This window comes from Drosophila navojoa, chromosome X (genome assembly GCF_054131105.1).
Source record: "Drosophila navojoa isolate 15081-1374.11 chromosome X, UAZ_NAV_1.0, whole genome shotgun sequence".
NCBI classification, from domain to species: domain Eukaryota; kingdom Metazoa; phylum Arthropoda; class Insecta; order Diptera; family Drosophilidae; genus Drosophila; species Drosophila navojoa.
In genome coordinates, this window is record NC_142895.1 from 12,269,688 (window position 1) to 12,289,411 (window position 19,724).

Sequence of the window (19,724 nt, forward strand, 5' to 3'; positions counted from 1 at the left end):
AATAAATATGTTTAGCTTGTTCTTTGCCAAATAATCCATAAAACGGATATTATTCATATAACTTATTACACATATGCATATATACACACGCATATATATATTTATATATGTTTATACATGTGTATACGTATACACATATATATTGTATAACATAAGCAATATTTTTTTTTTTTTTTTTAATGTTTTTAACATATATACTTGTTTTGTTTTCTTTCTTTTCTTTTTGTTCTTTGTTTGTTTGTGTTTTTTTTTTATAATAAATTTTAAGACTTGGATATCGTTAATTTACAAAGTACATAAGTAGTTGTTTTTTGCTTATATGGAACATATTTTAACATTGTTTGTGACGATGAGAATTCGACACAAACTGCATATGAATTTTTTTATAGTACATTTCAATTATAGTTGTAATTGGTTTTTGTTTTTTTTTTTTTTTTTTTTTCATTTTGTTTTTATGTTTGTTTACGAGTAGTTTTTGCAAGAAATTGAATTTCTTGCTTAGAATTAAATGTTAATGACTTTTTATAATTTATTTATGCGTAAACACATGAAAAATGAATTTAATTTATAAACTATGCAGTCGGTAAATGTTGTTTGTTTTCTTTTTCAGTAAAGGTTTTCTTTTTATTAATATTCTTATTATATATATGTATATAGTTTTTTCTTCTTCCTCCTTTTTTATTTTGCTATTACGATCGGACAGTGCGCGCGAACATTTCAATATTTTCCGAGTGTGTGTATGTGTGTGTGAATGTGTGTTGACCTTGAAGAATACTAAAGTTATTTTGTTTTCTCGTTTGGTTTATTTAAGTTGTTTGCTTTAATGTAATCAGTTCTTTGAGTTCTCAGTTTGAAATTTTGTTTTTTTTTTTTTTCTTTTGTTTTGTTTTCAACACAAACGAAATAGCAAAATTAACGATAGTTTGTTTGGTTTTAGCGTTCGGGTTGTCATCGATACATATATAATATATATAATATAAATATATATATATAGATATATTTATTTCGCTTCGTGTAACTATCAATAACCATTTACTCTTAATTTTACTTATTTTTTTTTGTGGCATATTATGCCCAGAAAATTAGTTAACCTACTTACAAGCTATGAAAAAAAAAAAAAAAAAAAAAAAAAAAGAATTGAAAAAAAAAATGGTTATATCAAATGAAATTAATAAATAACTTAGGCATAGTCTATTAATTTACATGGTATCATATGCGTGCGTGCGTGCGTGCGTGCGTGAGTGCAAGCGTGCGCGCGTGTCCTCTCAGAAGGCATCGCCCGCATACCAGGGATGCACCCAGGGCGCCGACGGCGGCGGCGTCGGCGGATAAATCGTCGGCGATGGCTGCCCATGTGCATGATGGTGCGCTGCTGCTGCCGCTGCCGCTGCCGCCGCATTCATATGATGATAGGGCGCTGAGAAGGCGCCATAATAGGAGGCCGCTGCCAGTGCCGCAGCCGCGGCCGTTGGCGATGCCGCCGTCGACGATGAGTGTGTGGACGAGGCGGGCGACAGGCTGGCAATGCCAGCGGCACAAATGCTATGCCGCCGATGCATGATCGCCTGCCGCTGCTGACGCTCTGCCGCGGCGGCGGCCGCTGCTGCGGCGACACGCGTGCTGGCCGTCTCCATTGGAGCAGCGCGACGCGCACGCTGCTGCTGCTGCTGCTGTTGTTGTTGCTGCTGCTGTTGCTGCTGCTGTTGTTGTTGCTGTTGCAACTGTTGCTGGTGCTGCTGCTGCTGCAGCTGTTGCTGTTGCTGCTGCAACTGTTGCTGGTGCCGTGTGGCGGCCACATCCTGCTGATGCGTACCCAGACTCCAGTCGAAGGCGCTGCTGCGACGCGCCTCCTGCTGTGCCGCAACAGAAGCTCCGCTCAGCGGCGGACTGAGCATATTGGCTGCTGCCTTGCCATACAGCGTGGACAAATAGGCGTGCTCCGCCTCTGCCATTTGCTGAGCAGCGGTACGGCTGCTCTTGTTGCTGCTGCTGGCGCTGCTGTTGCTGTTGCTGCTGCTGCTGCCACTGCCGCTGCTAGCGTGCTGTCGCTTCTTTAGTTGACGCTGTTGCTCCTGTTGTTGTTGCTGGCGTGTTGCTGCTGCTGCCGCTACAGCTGCTGCAGCTGATGCCGATGTCGGTTGTGTTGCACGCAGCTCTATTGGCGGCGGGTGCGGGCGGTGCGATTGTTGGTTGTGGGAGTACAACATTTCGTATGTGTTGCTGCTGTGTGTTGCTGTTTGTTGATAGTGATGCGGATGTTGTTTCTGTTCCTGTTGCTGTTGCTGTTGCTGATGCTGATGATGTTGCTGGTGGTGCTGTTGGTGGTGCTGTGGTGCTGGTGGCGGTGCCAAATGAGCCATGTGATGAGATGCGGGTATTGTCTTATGTTGTTTGTCTGTAGCTGTTGTTTTTGTTGTTGTTGTCATTATGTTACTGTTGTCTGCTGCGGCTGCTGCTGCTGCTGCTGCTGCTGCTGCTGCTGCTGCTGCTGTTGCTGTCGGTGTTGGTGTTGTTGATGTTGGCAAATGTTGTGCTCCCCAGCTTAATTCCTAGCTCGTGCGCGTTCGCTTCGACGGCGGCTGCTCCGATTGGCGTGTCATGAATGTCAACTGCGTCATGTACTTAATGATGTCGCGCACCTGCACCAGCGGCATATTCTCATTGTAGGAACGATCGTGCTCCATCAGTATTTGCACCTGTCGCCTGCCAACAGAGAGAGAGAGAGAGAGAGAGAGAGAGAAAGTTGGTAAGATTGTGTAATTAGTAATTGGATGATTCTCATTTCGAGTTTATCTCGAGTTCTCTCATTCACTCGCTTCATTCCCTCCCTACTCATCACACTCATACACCCAAGCGAACTTCGAATTCGTTATATTTACTCGTTACTTTCAGAAGCTGGAATACTCTCTACTCTAATAAACATTTCTATTTCAATTTTTCGCTACTTATAGTCGTTATTTTTTACTCTCGTCTTTGATTAGATTATATTTATACCTATGTATATCCTATGATAGAATAGAATTCCTATCCCATTTATACATCCTAACTAAACTAACCCATCGCTATTAGTTTTATATCATTTATTTCATAATACCCAAGATTACTTTTATTCTCTATTAACAACTCTTCTCACTCAAGGTAGATATTCGTAATTTTTACTAGCTAGATATAATCGCACTCGTTACTTTCTTCTGTAATGCTCTGTAATATATATTTGATTAACATCTACTATATCTATTTTCCGGATTTCCGTTTACGCTCTACTTCTACTCTCTACTCCTACTCTCTACTCCTACTCTCTACTCCTACTCGCTAGTTCTTCTCCTATCTGTCTGCTTTCTCCAACCACTTGCAGCATTTATTGGTACACCCATTAAGCTTCTTTCTTTTAGATATATGGGCTGGACTTACCGATTCGCCTTGTAGAGCTCAACGCCGAGCGCCTCAATCAGACGCTTGCAGTGATCCAGTGCGACAGTGGGAAAGAAATTCTTTTGGAATTCGGTGAGCGTCATCAGCTGCTCGGATTCATTGTAGGCCTTCATGTTGATGCAGGGCACCAGATGCTTGTCCACGCACACCTTGCGCACCTTGTACGGCGTGGGATTCATGTTGCTGGTCTGTATCTCCGGTATGACGGACAATCGATGTGCCCCATCGCCGGACGCATTGGCGCACGCCGCGGCCGCCAGTGCCGCATGCCTTTGCAGATGCATCGAGGCGCTGTTGGCGTTCGAGTTGCTGTTGCCGCCGGACGAGCTGCCGCCATTGGAGGCGGATGAGCCGCCGCCGCCGCTGCCACCGCCACTATGGCCGCCATTCTGCTGCAGATGCTGGGCATGATGGGCCAGGGCGGCGGACATTCGCTGATGCTGCGCCGCCACAGCCTGTTGCTGCTGCTGCTGTTGTTGCTGTTGCTGCTGTTGTTGCTGCTGCTGCTGTTGCTGCTGGACGGCTGCGGCGGCCTGCTGCTGCTGCTGATGGAATGTTGAGGCAGCTAACGACCTTCGGGATGAAGACAAATCGATAACATCAGTGGGCGTTGTGCTGGGCGTGATTGTGGTGCTGGCGATGCCAATATCCAATTGGCAATTGCCACCACCAGCAACACCACTGATACTAAATGGCTGATGACTGTGTGACTGACGACCGTAACCACCGCTAATCGATTGCGAATGCTGTTGTTGTTTGTTGTGACGCGCACCGCCCCCACCTGAACTCCCGCCGCTGTTGCCCCCACTACCGACGCTACCGCCGCCATTCCCGGCCAGCGACAATATGGCCAATGGCAGCGCATTGGCTTTCGTTGAGCAAATGACACTCTTTTGCCGCGCACCACCCGCCGCACCACCGTTAACACAATTATTGCTGCCACCGCCACCGCTGTTGCCCAGCGGCGAGGCAGCCGTCGTGGAGGCACTCGAACTGGAGCACGAACTGGACGGCGAATGCAGAAAATGTCCCGGCAATTGTGGTGTGATCGTCACGTTTGGGTTCGAGGCCAGCGACAAGGTGGTCACGTTAGCACCACCAATCGCCGGCGACATGGGTGGCGAGATGTACGCGTTTAGCGGATGTGAATTACTATTATTATTGTTATTATTGCTATTGTTCGCATTGGTCTGTATGGAGGTGGAGAGATCTGGATTGGCTATCACCTTGTGTATGACGGCTCGCATCTCGTCCGTCATATTGAACTTCTTCTCGAAATCCTCCAACGCTTGCGTGGAGTTCAATGGTATTGTGGTGACACCACCACCACGTTGCTTTCGGCTAGTCGGTGGTGCGGGTTGATGCTGTTGTTGTTGTTGTTGCTGCTGTTGCAGCAACTGTTGCTGGTGTTGATGCTCATCCGATATCAATGGCGGCACAGTGGGCTTAGTAAATGTGCCACCCGATGCACCGCTTGATTTGCTGCTGCTGTTCTTATTGCTCGTCTGCTTGTTCGGGTTGTTGTAGTCGAGCATCGTGATCAAATCGGTGTCCAGTGGCAGCGATGGCAACGCCGGAAAGCTGCCACCTAGTGGAGAGCCATGCGATATTTTGGGTGACGTGCTGGCAACGCTGCCACCGCTGCCGCCGCTATTGCTGCCACCGTTGGCGCCGGCGCTGACGCCCTTCATTTGTTGCGTCAGCATCAGGCGCTGCGTCGGCGTCAGCTGGTTCCAGAGCGCCAGATTTGTGTAGTCAGCACGTGTGGAGGGCATATTGTAATTGAATGGACTACCTAGAAGGGCGTGCATATTGGCAGCGACGGCGGCAGCGACAGCAGCAGCAGTAGCGGACCCAGAATTTGAGGAGCTGTTGCTGTTGTTGTTCTTGTTGGAGGAGTTGTTGTGCGTACTATTATTATTATTGATGTTGCTATTATTATTAATGTTGTTGTTGTTGTTGGCAAGGACATGGCCATGATGGCCACGTGAACTGTGCGTGTTTGGGGAGTGTTGTTGTTGTGCATGGTTAAATGTGCTATGGTGTTGTCGTTGTTGTTGCTGTTGTTGTTGTGTCTGTTGTTGTTGTTGCACCAGTGATTGCTCGACATTTGACCTAGAAACATTATATACAATACATGAGTCGCATTTAGCTTGGCTGCAAAATTTCCAGCTTTTTTTTAAATTTTTGTTTTTATTATCTATTAATCTTTTGTTTCTCTTTTTTTTCTTATTTGATTGTTTTAAAGTATTTTTCAAATTTTGTTGATACGCGCCTAACAATATTTTCAATATACATAAATATGCACACACATACACATACTCAGGCACACGCATTCTCTCACAGCTGTTATTTTTTCTGCTTAGCAAAAAAACAGTTAGTTGAATCTTCTTTGCATTCATCGTTAAATATTTATCGATTATTTGCAACGTTGCTGCGTGCTCATCCTCTTGCTGCTGCAGCTGGCTGGGCTAGTGCCTGCCAAGTGTTGCCCTACTTAATTAAGTTTTAATTCATAATTAGCGCAAAATTTGAACGTATTTGATCAAAGCACTAAAAAACAAACGAAACAAAAGTTTTTTTTATTTTTTTTCTTTTATTCGCTTTGATTAACTTATTATCTTTTAAGTATTCCCCAGACGCTATGAGCGTTAACGTGTGTGTGTTTTTCTGTGTGGGTATTTTGTATACATCGAAATTAGCATGTTCAATGATTTCATTGTGTATGTGTGTGCGTGTATGTATATGTGTGCATGTGTGTGAGTGTGTACGTGTGTGCCTGTGTATGCATTGAACTTTATTTAATTTAGTTGCAACTTGCAAGTTGCAGCTACCCAGCTTGTGTTTTATCCTGGTTTCAACTGGTTTTATTTTTGGTATAACAAACTTTCTTAAATTATATGAATTAAGTCCATATATTGACTTGGAAGTTTTTATATACAAAACTATATATATATATATACATATATATATACATATATTCACATATATATATATATGTATATTATATTTAAAAATACATGAATGTATAAATACATTTTGCTTTTGAGAATTTTGTTTGCCAAATTTTATATCAACTTGTACACGCATTATATATAATGTTTCTCTCTCTCTCTCGCTCTCTCTCACTTTCCCTGTCACGCTCTCACGCTCTCTCACTCCCTCTCATTTCTCTTACTGCTCTCTCATTTCGTATGGGGATAGTTTAGATGTCTGATTCTGTGCAGTTGGTTTTGATTGCGGCTCTTGTTAATTCGATTGATATCTTGTGGCCGGGTTTGAGGTGGAGGTTGAGCTCTTTGCGGATTGATGCTGGTTTCTCTGCCATAGGGGGTAGTGGAATACCTGTCACCAGAATTTCTTGTTAAAATTCCATGTTTAATTTGTTTGTTTCTTTGAGGTATTTTGTTGTTCTTTTGTTGTTGTGATTCGATTGTTGGTTTTGTTTTTATTGTTGTTGTTGTTGTTGCTTTTATTTGACTTTAGTTGTTTTTTTTTTAATTTGAATTGAAATTTGCATTTTTTCTTTTTTTTTTTTTTTTGTAATTTGATTCACGATTGAGTCACGATTTGTTGATTATTTTCGATATCGTTTTCGAGTGCGTCAAATTATAGTTAGGGGTAGTCAGTACACACAGCCATCAAATCAATTGTATGTAAATATATTTGGTTGTATATATATATAGATGTATATATATATATATGTATATAGATTGATTTTTATATTGATAACATATATATACATACATATATGTAATGTATATATAAACAAAATAAACATTTGTTTCTTTATAGAACACAAAAAAATATTGTTGATTGCTTTAAATGCGAATTCATGTTTTTCAAAATATGTTGTAGTTCTTCTATTAGCGTTTCATCGAAGATCAAAATATTAAACAAACAAAAAAAAATCATTAAAATTAAAGAAAGTGAACAAAACTCCAAAGAGAAGCAAATAATTTACTTTTATTTTGAATAACCAATGTTTTTTTTTTTTTTTTTTTTGAGCAAGCATCACAAATAGAAAAGTTTGCTTAAAAAGCGTTAAAGTTCAAGGCATGCAAAAACTACAAGAAATAGTGATGAAATTACGTATAAAAAAAAATACAAAATGAATGTATGTGAGTGTGTGTGGATGGGTGGGTGGGTATGTGTGGGTGTGGGCGTATATCTGATCTGTGTTTAGTGTTAATTACGTTTACCCTTATTACCCTTTATTTAAAAACTGTATAGCAAAAAAAAAAAAAAAGTGTATTTAGTCAAATTTCAACAAATGGACACCCTAATGCATGCCATATTGAACAAATTAATTCGTGTGTTTTTAATTTCTTGTGTTAGTAACGCAAAATAGTTTGTGAGAAAGTATAAATAAGATGTTTTCAATGCGTTTTTAGGTTCAGATATATATTTTGAAAAACATAATATGCAGTGACGCCCTAAATGAAACATACATATATCTATATATACATATATACATACACTCATGTATATAAATATATATATATATCTACATATCGGTGACAAAATCTCGAATGCAATGAGAAAGCGTTTTTTACTTTTTACTTCTCTTTTTCTTTCTTTCTTTTTAACTACTACAACAACAATAAGAAAAACATGGAAAGATTTTTTTTTTTGTATACAATAATTACAATTAATTTTTGTTTTGTTTTTGTTTTGCGTGTTGGAAAAAAATTACGAAAAATAATGTAGCGTGACTTTTTTTTAGGTTTGTTTTCTTCTTTTTCCTTTTTTTTTTATTTATTTATTTATAAATTTTTATTTTATTTTTTTGTGGATTTGGTAAAAGGGCAAACGGAATTGTAGCAAATAAGTTATAGTATATATGCGTATAACGATTATTTTTCATAATTTCATAACATGTATATATAGTTTTGTTTTTTTTTTATCAAAAACGGTAAACACAGTCGAAATTTGTATTAAAATTAAATAAAATGCGTGCACAAACGCCGATTTCGGTAAACGGTTTTCAAGTTTTTGAATTTGATTACAACTAAGATGAGAAAAAAAAAACAATTGGTGCATAGAAGAAGAGAACAAAAAATAATAATAAGAGGAACAATTAAATAAAATTACAACTTGCTGGTTCTGATCTTGAAATATCTGTTCTTCTTATATCGTGTGGCACCCTAATGGCAGAAAAATATTCAACTTAACTTAGAGTGAAAAAGTAATGTATGCATGTACACATAATAAACGAATTACAACAAAATTTGAAAAACACAATTTCTGCGCAAAAAAATGTTTGTTTCTTGTTTTGTTTTTGATAATCAATCAATATGTAAATAGATATATTAATATATATATGTATATATATATTTGTATTGATACAGAAAAGCAAAATCAAAGTAAATAGCAAAAACTAATTGTAAAGGTAATTGCAAATTTGCTTTCATTATTTGATTAATTGAAGTAAGTGAAACGGCGCAGTTACACAAATCGATAGCAACAAAATGATAACAACTCGATTTTCATCGATTGCATACTGTGAATACTTACATGTGATTGGCATTCTGTCCGGCAGCGGATCGTACCAGTGGCGGCGGCGCATTGCCACCCCCACCGCTGTGGCTGTTCACCGAAGACATCGAGATCGCAGGATTGTTGTACGAATACGGTTGACGGCTGCTGCCACCAAGCATCATGTTGTTTATGTGTTCTCGATAGGCGCCTCGATTGGCATTCGCATGCGATTGTTGCGCCTACAGGTTGCAGAACAGAACAACACATAGGGGAAAAGAGAGAAAGAATGGTGAAAATGAGAAAAAAAAATCAACATTTATTGTAATAAGCTCATGTGAGCGAATGCGTGCGAGATAAAAAAAAAACCTCAACAGGTTGCCAAGCACAGAAACAAACACATATACAAGCACGCACACACACACACATACTCACACGTGCCTATGCTTGCTCGAGCAAACAACTTTAACTACAGCGAGAGCATAGCGTATGTGCAGGCACATATATGTGTGTGTATAGATATATATATGTGTGTGCATGAGTGTGTATGACCCAGTTTCTAAGCTGCTGCGGCTGGGCCACTGATGCTGCTATTGCCAAACTGTGAGAAAAAAAATCTGCTAAAAATACTCACACACACATACAATTATCGAGGCATGTGTTGATTACAGAGACGTGGCTAAATGCACTTTTCTTTTCCCCGATTTTCTCATACAGTTATCCTTAAATTTATAAATTCATTCACATCATTAATTTTCATATCGCTGCTGATTCATTTTGTTTTGTTCATTTCGTTCATCGATAACAAACGTTTTCGAACTAGAGCCTGGCACGAACCAACATTTCATTCACTTCATAAATAGCACAAACTAGAACGGCTGCCTGTCAAGTAGAACAGTTGAACGCATTGAACTGCGACTAACGCTCAACAGTTCAATGGCATGAACGGTTCGCTTGAACTTGATTTGCTGTTTGTTTTGCCTTTGTGATCAAAACGAAAGGCAAAAGGAATATTAAACAACGTTTAAGCGGTGTATCCTCAGTTGAATTTGTGTTTGACGAACACAAATCGCAAACATAGTTATAAAAACATAAATAAAGTGGTATTAGCTAAGAAAAAAATTTATTTAAATGAAAGTTCAATGCACAATTGTTTGCATTTAGAATCATTAAGGAGATCTGCAAATGAATGAAATGAATGAATATGGTAAATAACTCCTACCGCGGCACCTGACTTCCATTGTAAGATAAGAAACGTTTATACCTTTACGCGAACAGAGCAAACAAAAAATTCGTACGAACACCGCTACATTTATTTTATTACTACATTTATTTTTCTTATATGGACATATGAATATCTTCAAAGCCGGGCTCGATCATGAGACCTTCCACGAGGTACAGAGGTAGCAATATTTCTAATATTATGCCCTCTTTAATACTCTACTACTGAACTCCAAGGTCTGAAGTAACTTTCTTTGCCTTCTTTTAATTTCTCCTGCTCCTGCTCCTGCTCCTCCTCTGCTAGCCAGGCTGTCCGCCGGTTCACGTCCTTCTCCTGCTTCTTGCTTAGTCTAAATCGAATAGTCGATTATTACACTGAAAGGCGTTGCGGTGATGAGTCGGCCTTGTCCATAACTTACTTTTGTATTCTGCTGTCACTTTGATGAATTCTCTTCTTATTTCAATTTTCTGTTTCTTTGCTTGTTCTTCTTCTTCTCTATGTTCTCTTCTCTTGATTCTTCACATTTCCCTACCGCATGCCTTCCTTAAATCTTGCTTCGCTAATTTTTCTCACCCTCTCTCTCTCTCTCTCTCTTTGTTTCTTACTCATCATTGATTACCAGGTGGACTTCTTTCCATCATGAGATATATATTTCCAACTTCGCAACATATTGCACATCGTGGCTAGCCGAAAGAACTTAACATTAATTAAATCAACAATATTAGCAATAATAACTGGATTAAACAATACTGTGATTCTTCACAAGCCTTAAGTCAATAATTAATTAACTGCTTTTGTACGCAAGTACGCAAATACAGACACACACACGCACACTCCTACGCCCGTAATGACAATGTGTGTGTTTTTGTCGCTGCTATAGACATGTGGTACAAATGTACCGAAACGCTACTCTGTTTGCCCAGATGGTACCATGGTACATGGTACACCTTTAATGTGATAAAGCTGTATTTGTGCATGGCTATACGATTTGAGTAAACATTGTAATCGAATTACCCGACTAGAAGATACCCAGGATATCAAATGATTTGGGGGGTTTCAATTGTATATGAGCTCACCCTCTTCACAATCAATAAATAACGTACATATGTTAAAGAAAAATAAATAGATCTAAATCTAAACTTAAGTTATGGCTAACAATTCAAGTCGAATTGCACCCATTGAAATGAATGTTGCATAGAAAAATGTGTTTAAATAGGTATGTATGTATGTGTGCGTGCGCACACGTATAGGAAACACTCTTGTCGCTGGTGCCACGTGCATTTGCTAATTGACCAAATGGTTTGCTTAATAACTTCTGTGTTTCTGCGCGGATTTCAATGCAACGCTCAAGTATACGATCCAAAAGTTCTATTAAACATGTGTCAATTCAGTACAAATGTTTACATATTAGCTATAATATAAATATAAGTCTCCAGCTCTATAATATATGTAAATGAAATTCGATAGGATCGATAACATGAAAACGGGAATAATTATCGATTGCTTACAGATGCTTTACAGAGAGCTGAATTTCAATAGGGTTTCTTATCGATCTAGAAACAAAATTGATTGGAGTGCTATATGGGGACGCATACTAAACTTTAAGTCTCTAGTTTTTATAGCATCTGAGTGACATACGGACAACAGGGCGGACAAATTCGATTCCACTTGTCGTACCGCTCAAGAATTTATATGCCCTATGGTATCTGCCACGCCTTCTGCCCATTTTATAATATATTTACATATATACAATATTGTTCCACGCTCTTTGCTCGCTCCCCCAACAATCGCATACACATAGCAGAACTATCGATATCTATGAACATCCCTCTTCATGCTCATTTACTCACCAACATTTGTACATGCAGCTGGGGCACATTGTTCTGGCTGTTCATCCAGCCGCCGCTGGCCAGAGCCTGGACCGTGGCCTGGGTCAGCATGCGGGTGTTGCCCTGCGTCTGCAGCATGGCCGCTGCCGCTGCATGGGTATTGAATGCAGCTGCCGCAACCGCTGCAGCGGCGGCCGATTGGAAATTGCTGCCGTTTGCGACGCCGTTGGCAGCGGCAGCGACAGCGGCGCGCTGCTTCATCAGATGCTGTTGCTGTGCCGCAGCGGCAGCGGCTGTTGAATGCTGTTGTTGTTGCTGCTGTTGTTGCTGCTGTGACTTTTGTACGTTGACGGCGCTGCTGCTGTTGACGCTGGCAGAGATTTTTGGTGGCGGTGCCGAAGGCTGTCGCGTCCAATTAACCGAATTATTAACATTCGCCCGATTGCCGATCAGCAGATTGGAGTCAACCACCTTGCTGGGCCAATAGTCCTCGAATTCGGTGCCATTGGGAAAGTAGCTCTTGATGTCGGTCAGCGAAATGACGGCAACATTTTCGCTGGAGAAGAGCTCATTGCGTATACCCTGAACTTTGCAGCAGAACTTTAAATAGGCCAGATCCCAGCCATTGAGCAGTTCCGCCTTGGTCTTCAGGTTCTCCGTCTCGCCCTCGAAATAGAAGAGCGGCACCACCTGCTGGCTGTTGCGCACCGTATACGGCACCACCGACTCCTTATTGATGCGTATGAAACCGCATTTCTCTGATGGCGTTTTGCTGCCCGCCACCAGTTTGCGATAGCATATGTCCAGGAATTGATAGAATTTCGATGCATCGCTGAGACGGACGACCAGATCCTTTTGGGTGAATATATCACGGCCGAATTCACCGTCGCAATGCTTGTGATTGATCTCGATGAAGAGCCGTGCCTCGGCATCCGTTATGTAGTAGCTGCGGACGCATGTGCAGCTGGAGTAGATGTCCGGATGGAGGCAATTGAGATATTTGCCAAGCAGCTTCAGTTCGATCATGCGCACCGAGCAATACTTTTCCGATTGTCTGTATATATAGGGTATCGATACTTTGCCAAATTGCGCCCAGCCAAAATGGCCTTTGATCGATTCCTCATCGCACGGACCACCGCCCGATGACGATGACTTCTTATCACCGTTGTTATCCATGATGGCACCGTTCGCCCGGCCATTGGCTGACAAGGCGGGCACCACTTGCATTGTGCCATTGGGTAGCTTCTGATGGCGCGACAGGTAGCTCATGATATTTGTCTGGCCATTGCCATTGGTTAACGGTGGTTGCATTCCCGCACCACAGCCGCCACCGGCACCACCACCCACTCCACCGCCGTTGGCATGCTGCATGGCAGCTTGCCGGCTGGCCTGTTGGGCTGCTTGTTGTTTCTGTTGTTCCTTCATCTTGGCAGCCAATTCGCGAATTTCAGCATCGTCCTCCTGCTTGACGGGCGGACCGAGCGCACCGCCCAAGCTGTTGCCGTGCAGCGGCAGCGTCTGGCCATTGGCATCGATCACGCTGGTGATCTGCACATCATCACTGCTGGACATGACTGCTACTCTCTCGCTCTCCCTCTCTCTCTCTCACGCACTCTCTTCTCTGTCGCTCTCTGTTTATATATATTTTATTTACTTTCTTTTTCTTGTACTCTTTTCTGCCGTTTTTATTTGCAGCTTTAATTCATGTTTCAAATGCTGCAATTAGGCGAAAAAAAAATAACATACAATTTTTATAAGCACAATCAAAACGTAAAAAAAAAAAAAAAGCAAAAGTAAAAAACAACAACAAATCGAACAGCAAATTAACACAGACTCTATTACTCCACTCTTTCTTTTTCTCTCTCTTTTACTCATAGTCTGCGTCTGCCTCTGCCCGGCATGCGCCAGCGCTCAGCTGACACAGATATGGCAACACTGGTGCGGCCGTTGGCCACACACATATATACATATGCACACACTCACTCTCTTTTTCTCTCACACACACACACGCACACACACTGACAACAACAAAACGTGCTGCTTGCTGCTATGTTGTTGATGTTATTTTGTTGTTGCTTTTCAACTTTTTTTTTGCTGTTTCTGCTGCTGCTGTTGTTGTTATTGTTGTTTGTATCGTGCTGTTTCTTTCGCGCGCACTTTGTGTTGTTGTTTATGGTGTGTCGCTGTATAGCGGGCGGCAGCAACTGCTACTGCCTGTTTTTTATTTCTTCTTCTTTCTCTTCTTTTCTTTTTGCTTTCTGTTTTGCAAATTTCTTTTTACAAGCAACTGTTAAACATTTGTATATAAACTAAGTTGCATTCATATAAGTACACACTATACATATATATGTATATACTGTATATTTATTTTATACATTAGTATTTGTTGTTTTGCTTTATTTTGTTGTTCACTTACAATTTGGGATATTGTTGATATTAGAACTTGAAAAAAATTTACACAACGGCATAATCACTTCAATTTCTTTTAATAATTTGTTTCGCTCACTAAATTTATATACAATGTACATGAATATAATATTCTTTTTTAATATGCATATATTTTTATGTTTTGTTTGTTGATTATACACCGCCGACGCGACGCCTACTACGACGACGGCGACAAACGACGCGAAAAAACGCTGATTTTTGCTATGCGGACTGCGACGAGACGTCCTCCCGTCTTCGCAATACACAAACGAGTGTGATCGTTGTTACGAAAATTATTTCAACGAAGTCAACTGAAAAATGTGTGCGTGTGTGTGAGTGCGCGCGCGCGTCTGTGTGTGTGCGTTTGGCGGTGTATGTGTGTATATAGCAACGACGTCGACGTCGACGCCAACAGCGCAGCAGCTTTGTGTGTGTATACATTGAAAACATATATACACTCACACATATACGCGTACAATAGCGCAAAAAGAAATACAAAATACATAGAGCTGTCGCTACTGCCGGCGCTGCAGCAGCACCAACAACAGCAACAACAACGACGGCTGCAGAGACACGAACATGCAGCGAACATTTTGCCGAATTGCTGCTGGCTTGCTTGCTACTGCACACCTCGCAGCCCCCTCTTGCACTTCTTCTATCGACTAGCTAAGCGGCATTGCTAGCTGCATCTACTACAATTACAGTGGTGCAATTAGCTCGAAACATATTTACATGTACAGAGTTAATATAGCATTACTTAAATATACGAAAAACATGAATAATAAACATGTTCATGTACCATTTTTATTTACATATACATATACCATATAAAAATAACGTACTAAATCAATCGACTCCAACCAAATTTCACGAATGTAAATCATTTCCTCAATTATACAGCTTTTATTTAATTTGCATAGTGTCTTCTCTAAGCATACTTACTTGCATTTTTATTAAAAATAAAAATATAAAAAAAAAAACTTTGAAAACGCATGTTAGTGATGTAAATTTAAAAGTTGATATATAAATTGCTTAATCAATCACGAATAATATTTACATATAAATACCATATGTACTGCTCAGGGATTTAATTGGAGTCCATTATTCTTTGCATAATCTGACGCGGCTCAAATGAATTATGTTAAGCCACTAATTATCCATACTATTACCACGGTGCAAGCAAAGCTTAAGCCATGTACGATTGAAGCACATAGAGCTAGGCTGATAGCGGCGACGTCGACGGCTGCGTCAGACGCTGGCTTTAGCTCTCTATGTTGTGTGCGCCTTAGCTGCAGCGTGGGTCAAATACGCTACAGCCACCGAGTGTCAGTGTTTGCTATGTGTGTGTGGGTGTGGGTGTAAGTGTGTGTGTATGTATATGTATTTTGGGGCAGCACAGCTCAGTGTGCGGGGGCGTCTCTATTTTTGGCAGCGCCATGCTAACCTCGCCCCGCTTCCATCGCTAGCAGCAACAGCAACACTACCACCACCATCACCAACACCACCACCACAACCACCCGGCTCGACCCCTGCTTGGTCATGCGACTTATGTATCGTATGCAGTCGCAGTTGCTCGCAGGCCCTGGCTCTGTGCACGCTCCCTGCCCACCTCCCGCTCTTTGTCTCATTAGCTCACGCTCTCTCCATTGCTCCCTCTCTTTTACACTCACTGGCCATCTCTTGCTCTGTATGTATGTATATGCAAGAAGTTTTCATTATTCGTGAGCTCTGTGTGCTCAAGAAAGGCCCCGCTTCGTTCGACAGCAGCAGCAGCAGCGCTAGCAGCAGCAGCAGAAGCAGCAACAGACAAGACAGCAGCTGCCGACGACATAGCGGACTGCGGACACGAGAGCGCTTCGTAAATGCGTACGTGTGTGTGTGTGAGCTGTGTGCATGGGTGTGTGCGTCTGTCTGTTTGTTGTTTCTGCTGCGGCGTTAGCTGGGCCATTGTACGGTAAAAAGCAAAAACTGCGACGGTGGCGTCAGCTGCGCAACACTAAAAGGTCGCGCTTTGAATGCATTTTCCAAAAGCAACAACAACAATATACAGTGTTTATACGAAAATTCCGGCGCGCACTCAGGTACCTGAGCCCTGGCGACAATTCAGCTAATGCGTTCTCAGCCGCTCTCTCAGCCTAAAAGCTTGTTCTTCTATGCATGTATGTGTGTATGTACATATGTATACACACATACATATGTACATGTATTTAAGCAGAGCTTTAGTTTCGCAGCTGCGTTTAAAATTAGATTCATGTGCGTTTATTTTTGGTATGTGTGTATGTACATACATACATATCTTGTATGTATGTATATATTGTACTTGTGTGAGTGATATCTCAGCGTTTCGCTAATTAGTCAGCTGTGTTGGGCCTTTACCGTATTTTGTGAATACCAAATGGGCTACGGTCGGACTGGTGTTTTCCCTTACGTAAATTAAAGTGCACTTATACATGTACATATGTATGTACTTACATATGTATGTAAATATATGTAGATCTGCTCACATACATGCATACATAGGTATGTACATACATATCTACATATCAATTACATATGTACATATACATATGCATACTTCAAAGGCGCACACACTCAAATAAAGCGCAATAATGTATGTGCATGCATACATACACAAGCACGCACAGCCATCGATAAGCGTCGTTTGTTTTTTTTTTTTTTTTTTGTCTTTTTCTCAGTCGGGCACCCGAACAACGCCAGTAAAGCGAGGCCCCGTTTCGTGCACACTTTGCTATGTAAACACAGCTAAGCATGTGTTTGTGTGAGTATGTAAATGTGTGTGAGTGTGAGTGAGAGACTGCGCTCGCCTTTTCCCATTGATACGAAACGGTTGAAACGAACGGTTTGGTTCGGCAAATGAGGGGGAAGAGGAACTAGCGATAGGCGATGGGTGATGTGTGATGGTATATGTATGTATGTATGTATGTGGTGTGAGCGGGGTAGCTAACCAAAGTTGTTGCTATTTTGTGCATTGCAAATAGCTCGATATGATATTAACATGAAATGGAGTTAGAATGGGGGGAGAAGTTTGATTCCATGCGTGTGTGGCAAGTGGCACAGTGGGTGAGGGGCAAAACGTGTCCTGCTCAGGATATATACATACGTACATACATATGTATGCACATACACACACATACATACATATGTATATGTGTGTACATACATATGTATATCTATATAATAGGCTGTGTGCTATGATACTTGGACTGTATGCATGTATCATGTATTATTAGTGAATGACAAACTGATTGACTATATACAGTTGATTGACTGATTGACTACAACTGCTGACTGATTGATTGATGGCCTAATTGACTGATTGGTTGACTGACTCCATTCAGTGACTGATTGATTGACTCGGCGATTTCTTGATTGATTATGATTATGACTGATGAGCTGATTGATTATAGATTTAGCTAACGAATCGACTGATTAATTTGCTTTAACTGTCAGATAGACAAACTGACTAACTTTTAAATACATACATACCTACTAATATACATACATATGAATGTACGTACTATGAATATTTCCTTATAGTTTAACATTTCTATATATGTATACATAATGGAAGCGAAGATCTCGTTCAGCAGGTCATAAGAACTGTAGTTCGTTCAATTTAGCTTTCACTGTAGTTTCAGACACACACACATCCATGCATACTGTATATACATACATATGTAAGTATGTATATGCGTGTGTGAGTGTCTGTTCGTTCGTCCAAATTATTGGCTAGAGTGGTCCCCCAATCATTTTGGCCCTGGTTGGACGGCATTGGGCCGGATATCCGCTCGCCCACAATCCGAGAACGTTTAGCTCGCTGGCTACCGTACCTAAACAACAGCAAGTCGACCCTCCTCCCGCCCCCCGCGATTCCCCTGATAATCCTCAAATGCATTACAACTTTTTGAACAAGTTTGCTTTCTGCTTCATTATCACAATTCACATCTTTGCTTATCATTTCTGTTGTTGCTAGATTTATTGTTTTTTACAGTCTATGCAAATAAAACGACTAAAACAGAAGAAGAAGAAGAATTGGAAAAGTGGCAAAGTGAAAGACGTGCTTAATATATTGTCTACCCACCTACACAGAAACACACACACACACACACACACATGCATACATACATAAACACATGCAGACGCACAAGTACTCATGTACACACAGTTTCTATCTCGCCATGCACTTTCATTCGCTCGCTCTCTCACCCACTCTCTCTCACTCTCTCACCCACTCTCTCTCGTTCTGTCTCGTTCGTTCTTGCTGTACGCACTGATGGAAAATAATAAGTTACCATTTGCTATTGCTTATTTGGCCGCACGTGGGCTGCAGCTGTAGTTGTAGTTCTTGTTGTGGCTGTTGATGCAGCTGTCTGCTGACTTTGGCTTGTGCGTTTTTGAAGCTTTCTTCCAACAAAATAAAAAAGACTGCAGCGATAAGAGAGAATGGCTTACTACCATAATGACAAGGTTGCATCCTTTGCTGGCAGCTGCCGATGACGGGACCACCTGGTATTAAAACGATATACCATTGATATTGTCACTCTCGACGTCAGCTGCATCTTTTCTACGCCTCTCTTACATTGTTGCGTCGACTTTGACGCCGGCAGCGGCAGCAGCAGCAGCAGCAGTATCTGCTGCTATCGCAACGTTTGTTGCGCTGCTCGACTTTATGTAGGGCATGTTTGTTAATAAATTTTCGCACGACTTAGAACAAACGTATTGCATATGTATGTACATACATACATGCATACATATGTACGTATTTATTTAGGTTTGCCCGGAACTTAGAGATAATTAACTGCCCAGACAACAATAGTTTTGATTCGCACAGGTGAACGCAACTGTTGCTATCTCCCTCGCTCTCCCGCTCATATTCATTCATTCATTTGTTTTAGGCGTAGCGCATGTCGAGTGTCAAAGAAGCCGGCGCAACGAACTTCTGACCCAAACAAGCAACAACAATAATCGACGACGATGAAAAGACGCGAAAAAAAATATCATAAAGAAAAAACCGAATAGCGCGCAAAGCGTTTAGCGGCTTCTGTGTGTATGCGTGTGCATGTATTGGTGGGTGGGGCCGAAGTCGAAGCAGGCGACAAACGTCGTTTTGTATATACATATGTATGTATGTATATGTGTGTATATGTATATGCATACAGTTAGACTTTGCCATAGTCGAAATGTTGTCGTCATCAAACTCCGTAGCGACACGAACGTCGGCTGCTGCTGCTGCTTCTTCTTCGTTCAATTTACTTGTGTACACACTTGTACACAGATTGGCTTACATACACACAAACACAAGCGCACACTAATGC

General features: G+C 41.2%; 1 protein-coding gene across 1 annotated transcript; it reads right to left on the reverse strand.

The window, feature by feature from the left end:
- Positions 1-670: 670 nt before the first annotated feature.
- Positions 671-14,682, reverse strand: LOC108657051 (uncharacterized). Its single transcript, XM_089263278.1, is given in 5 exon segments — positions 671-2,703; positions 3,412-5,547; positions 8,950-9,152; positions 11,983-13,677; positions 14,378-14,682. Coding segments are annotated over 4 exon segments (5,328 nt in total). The 5' UTR covers positions 13,534-13,677; positions 14,378-14,682; the 3' UTR covers positions 671-1,265.
- Between the last annotated feature and the right edge of the window lie 5,042 nt (positions 14,683-19,724).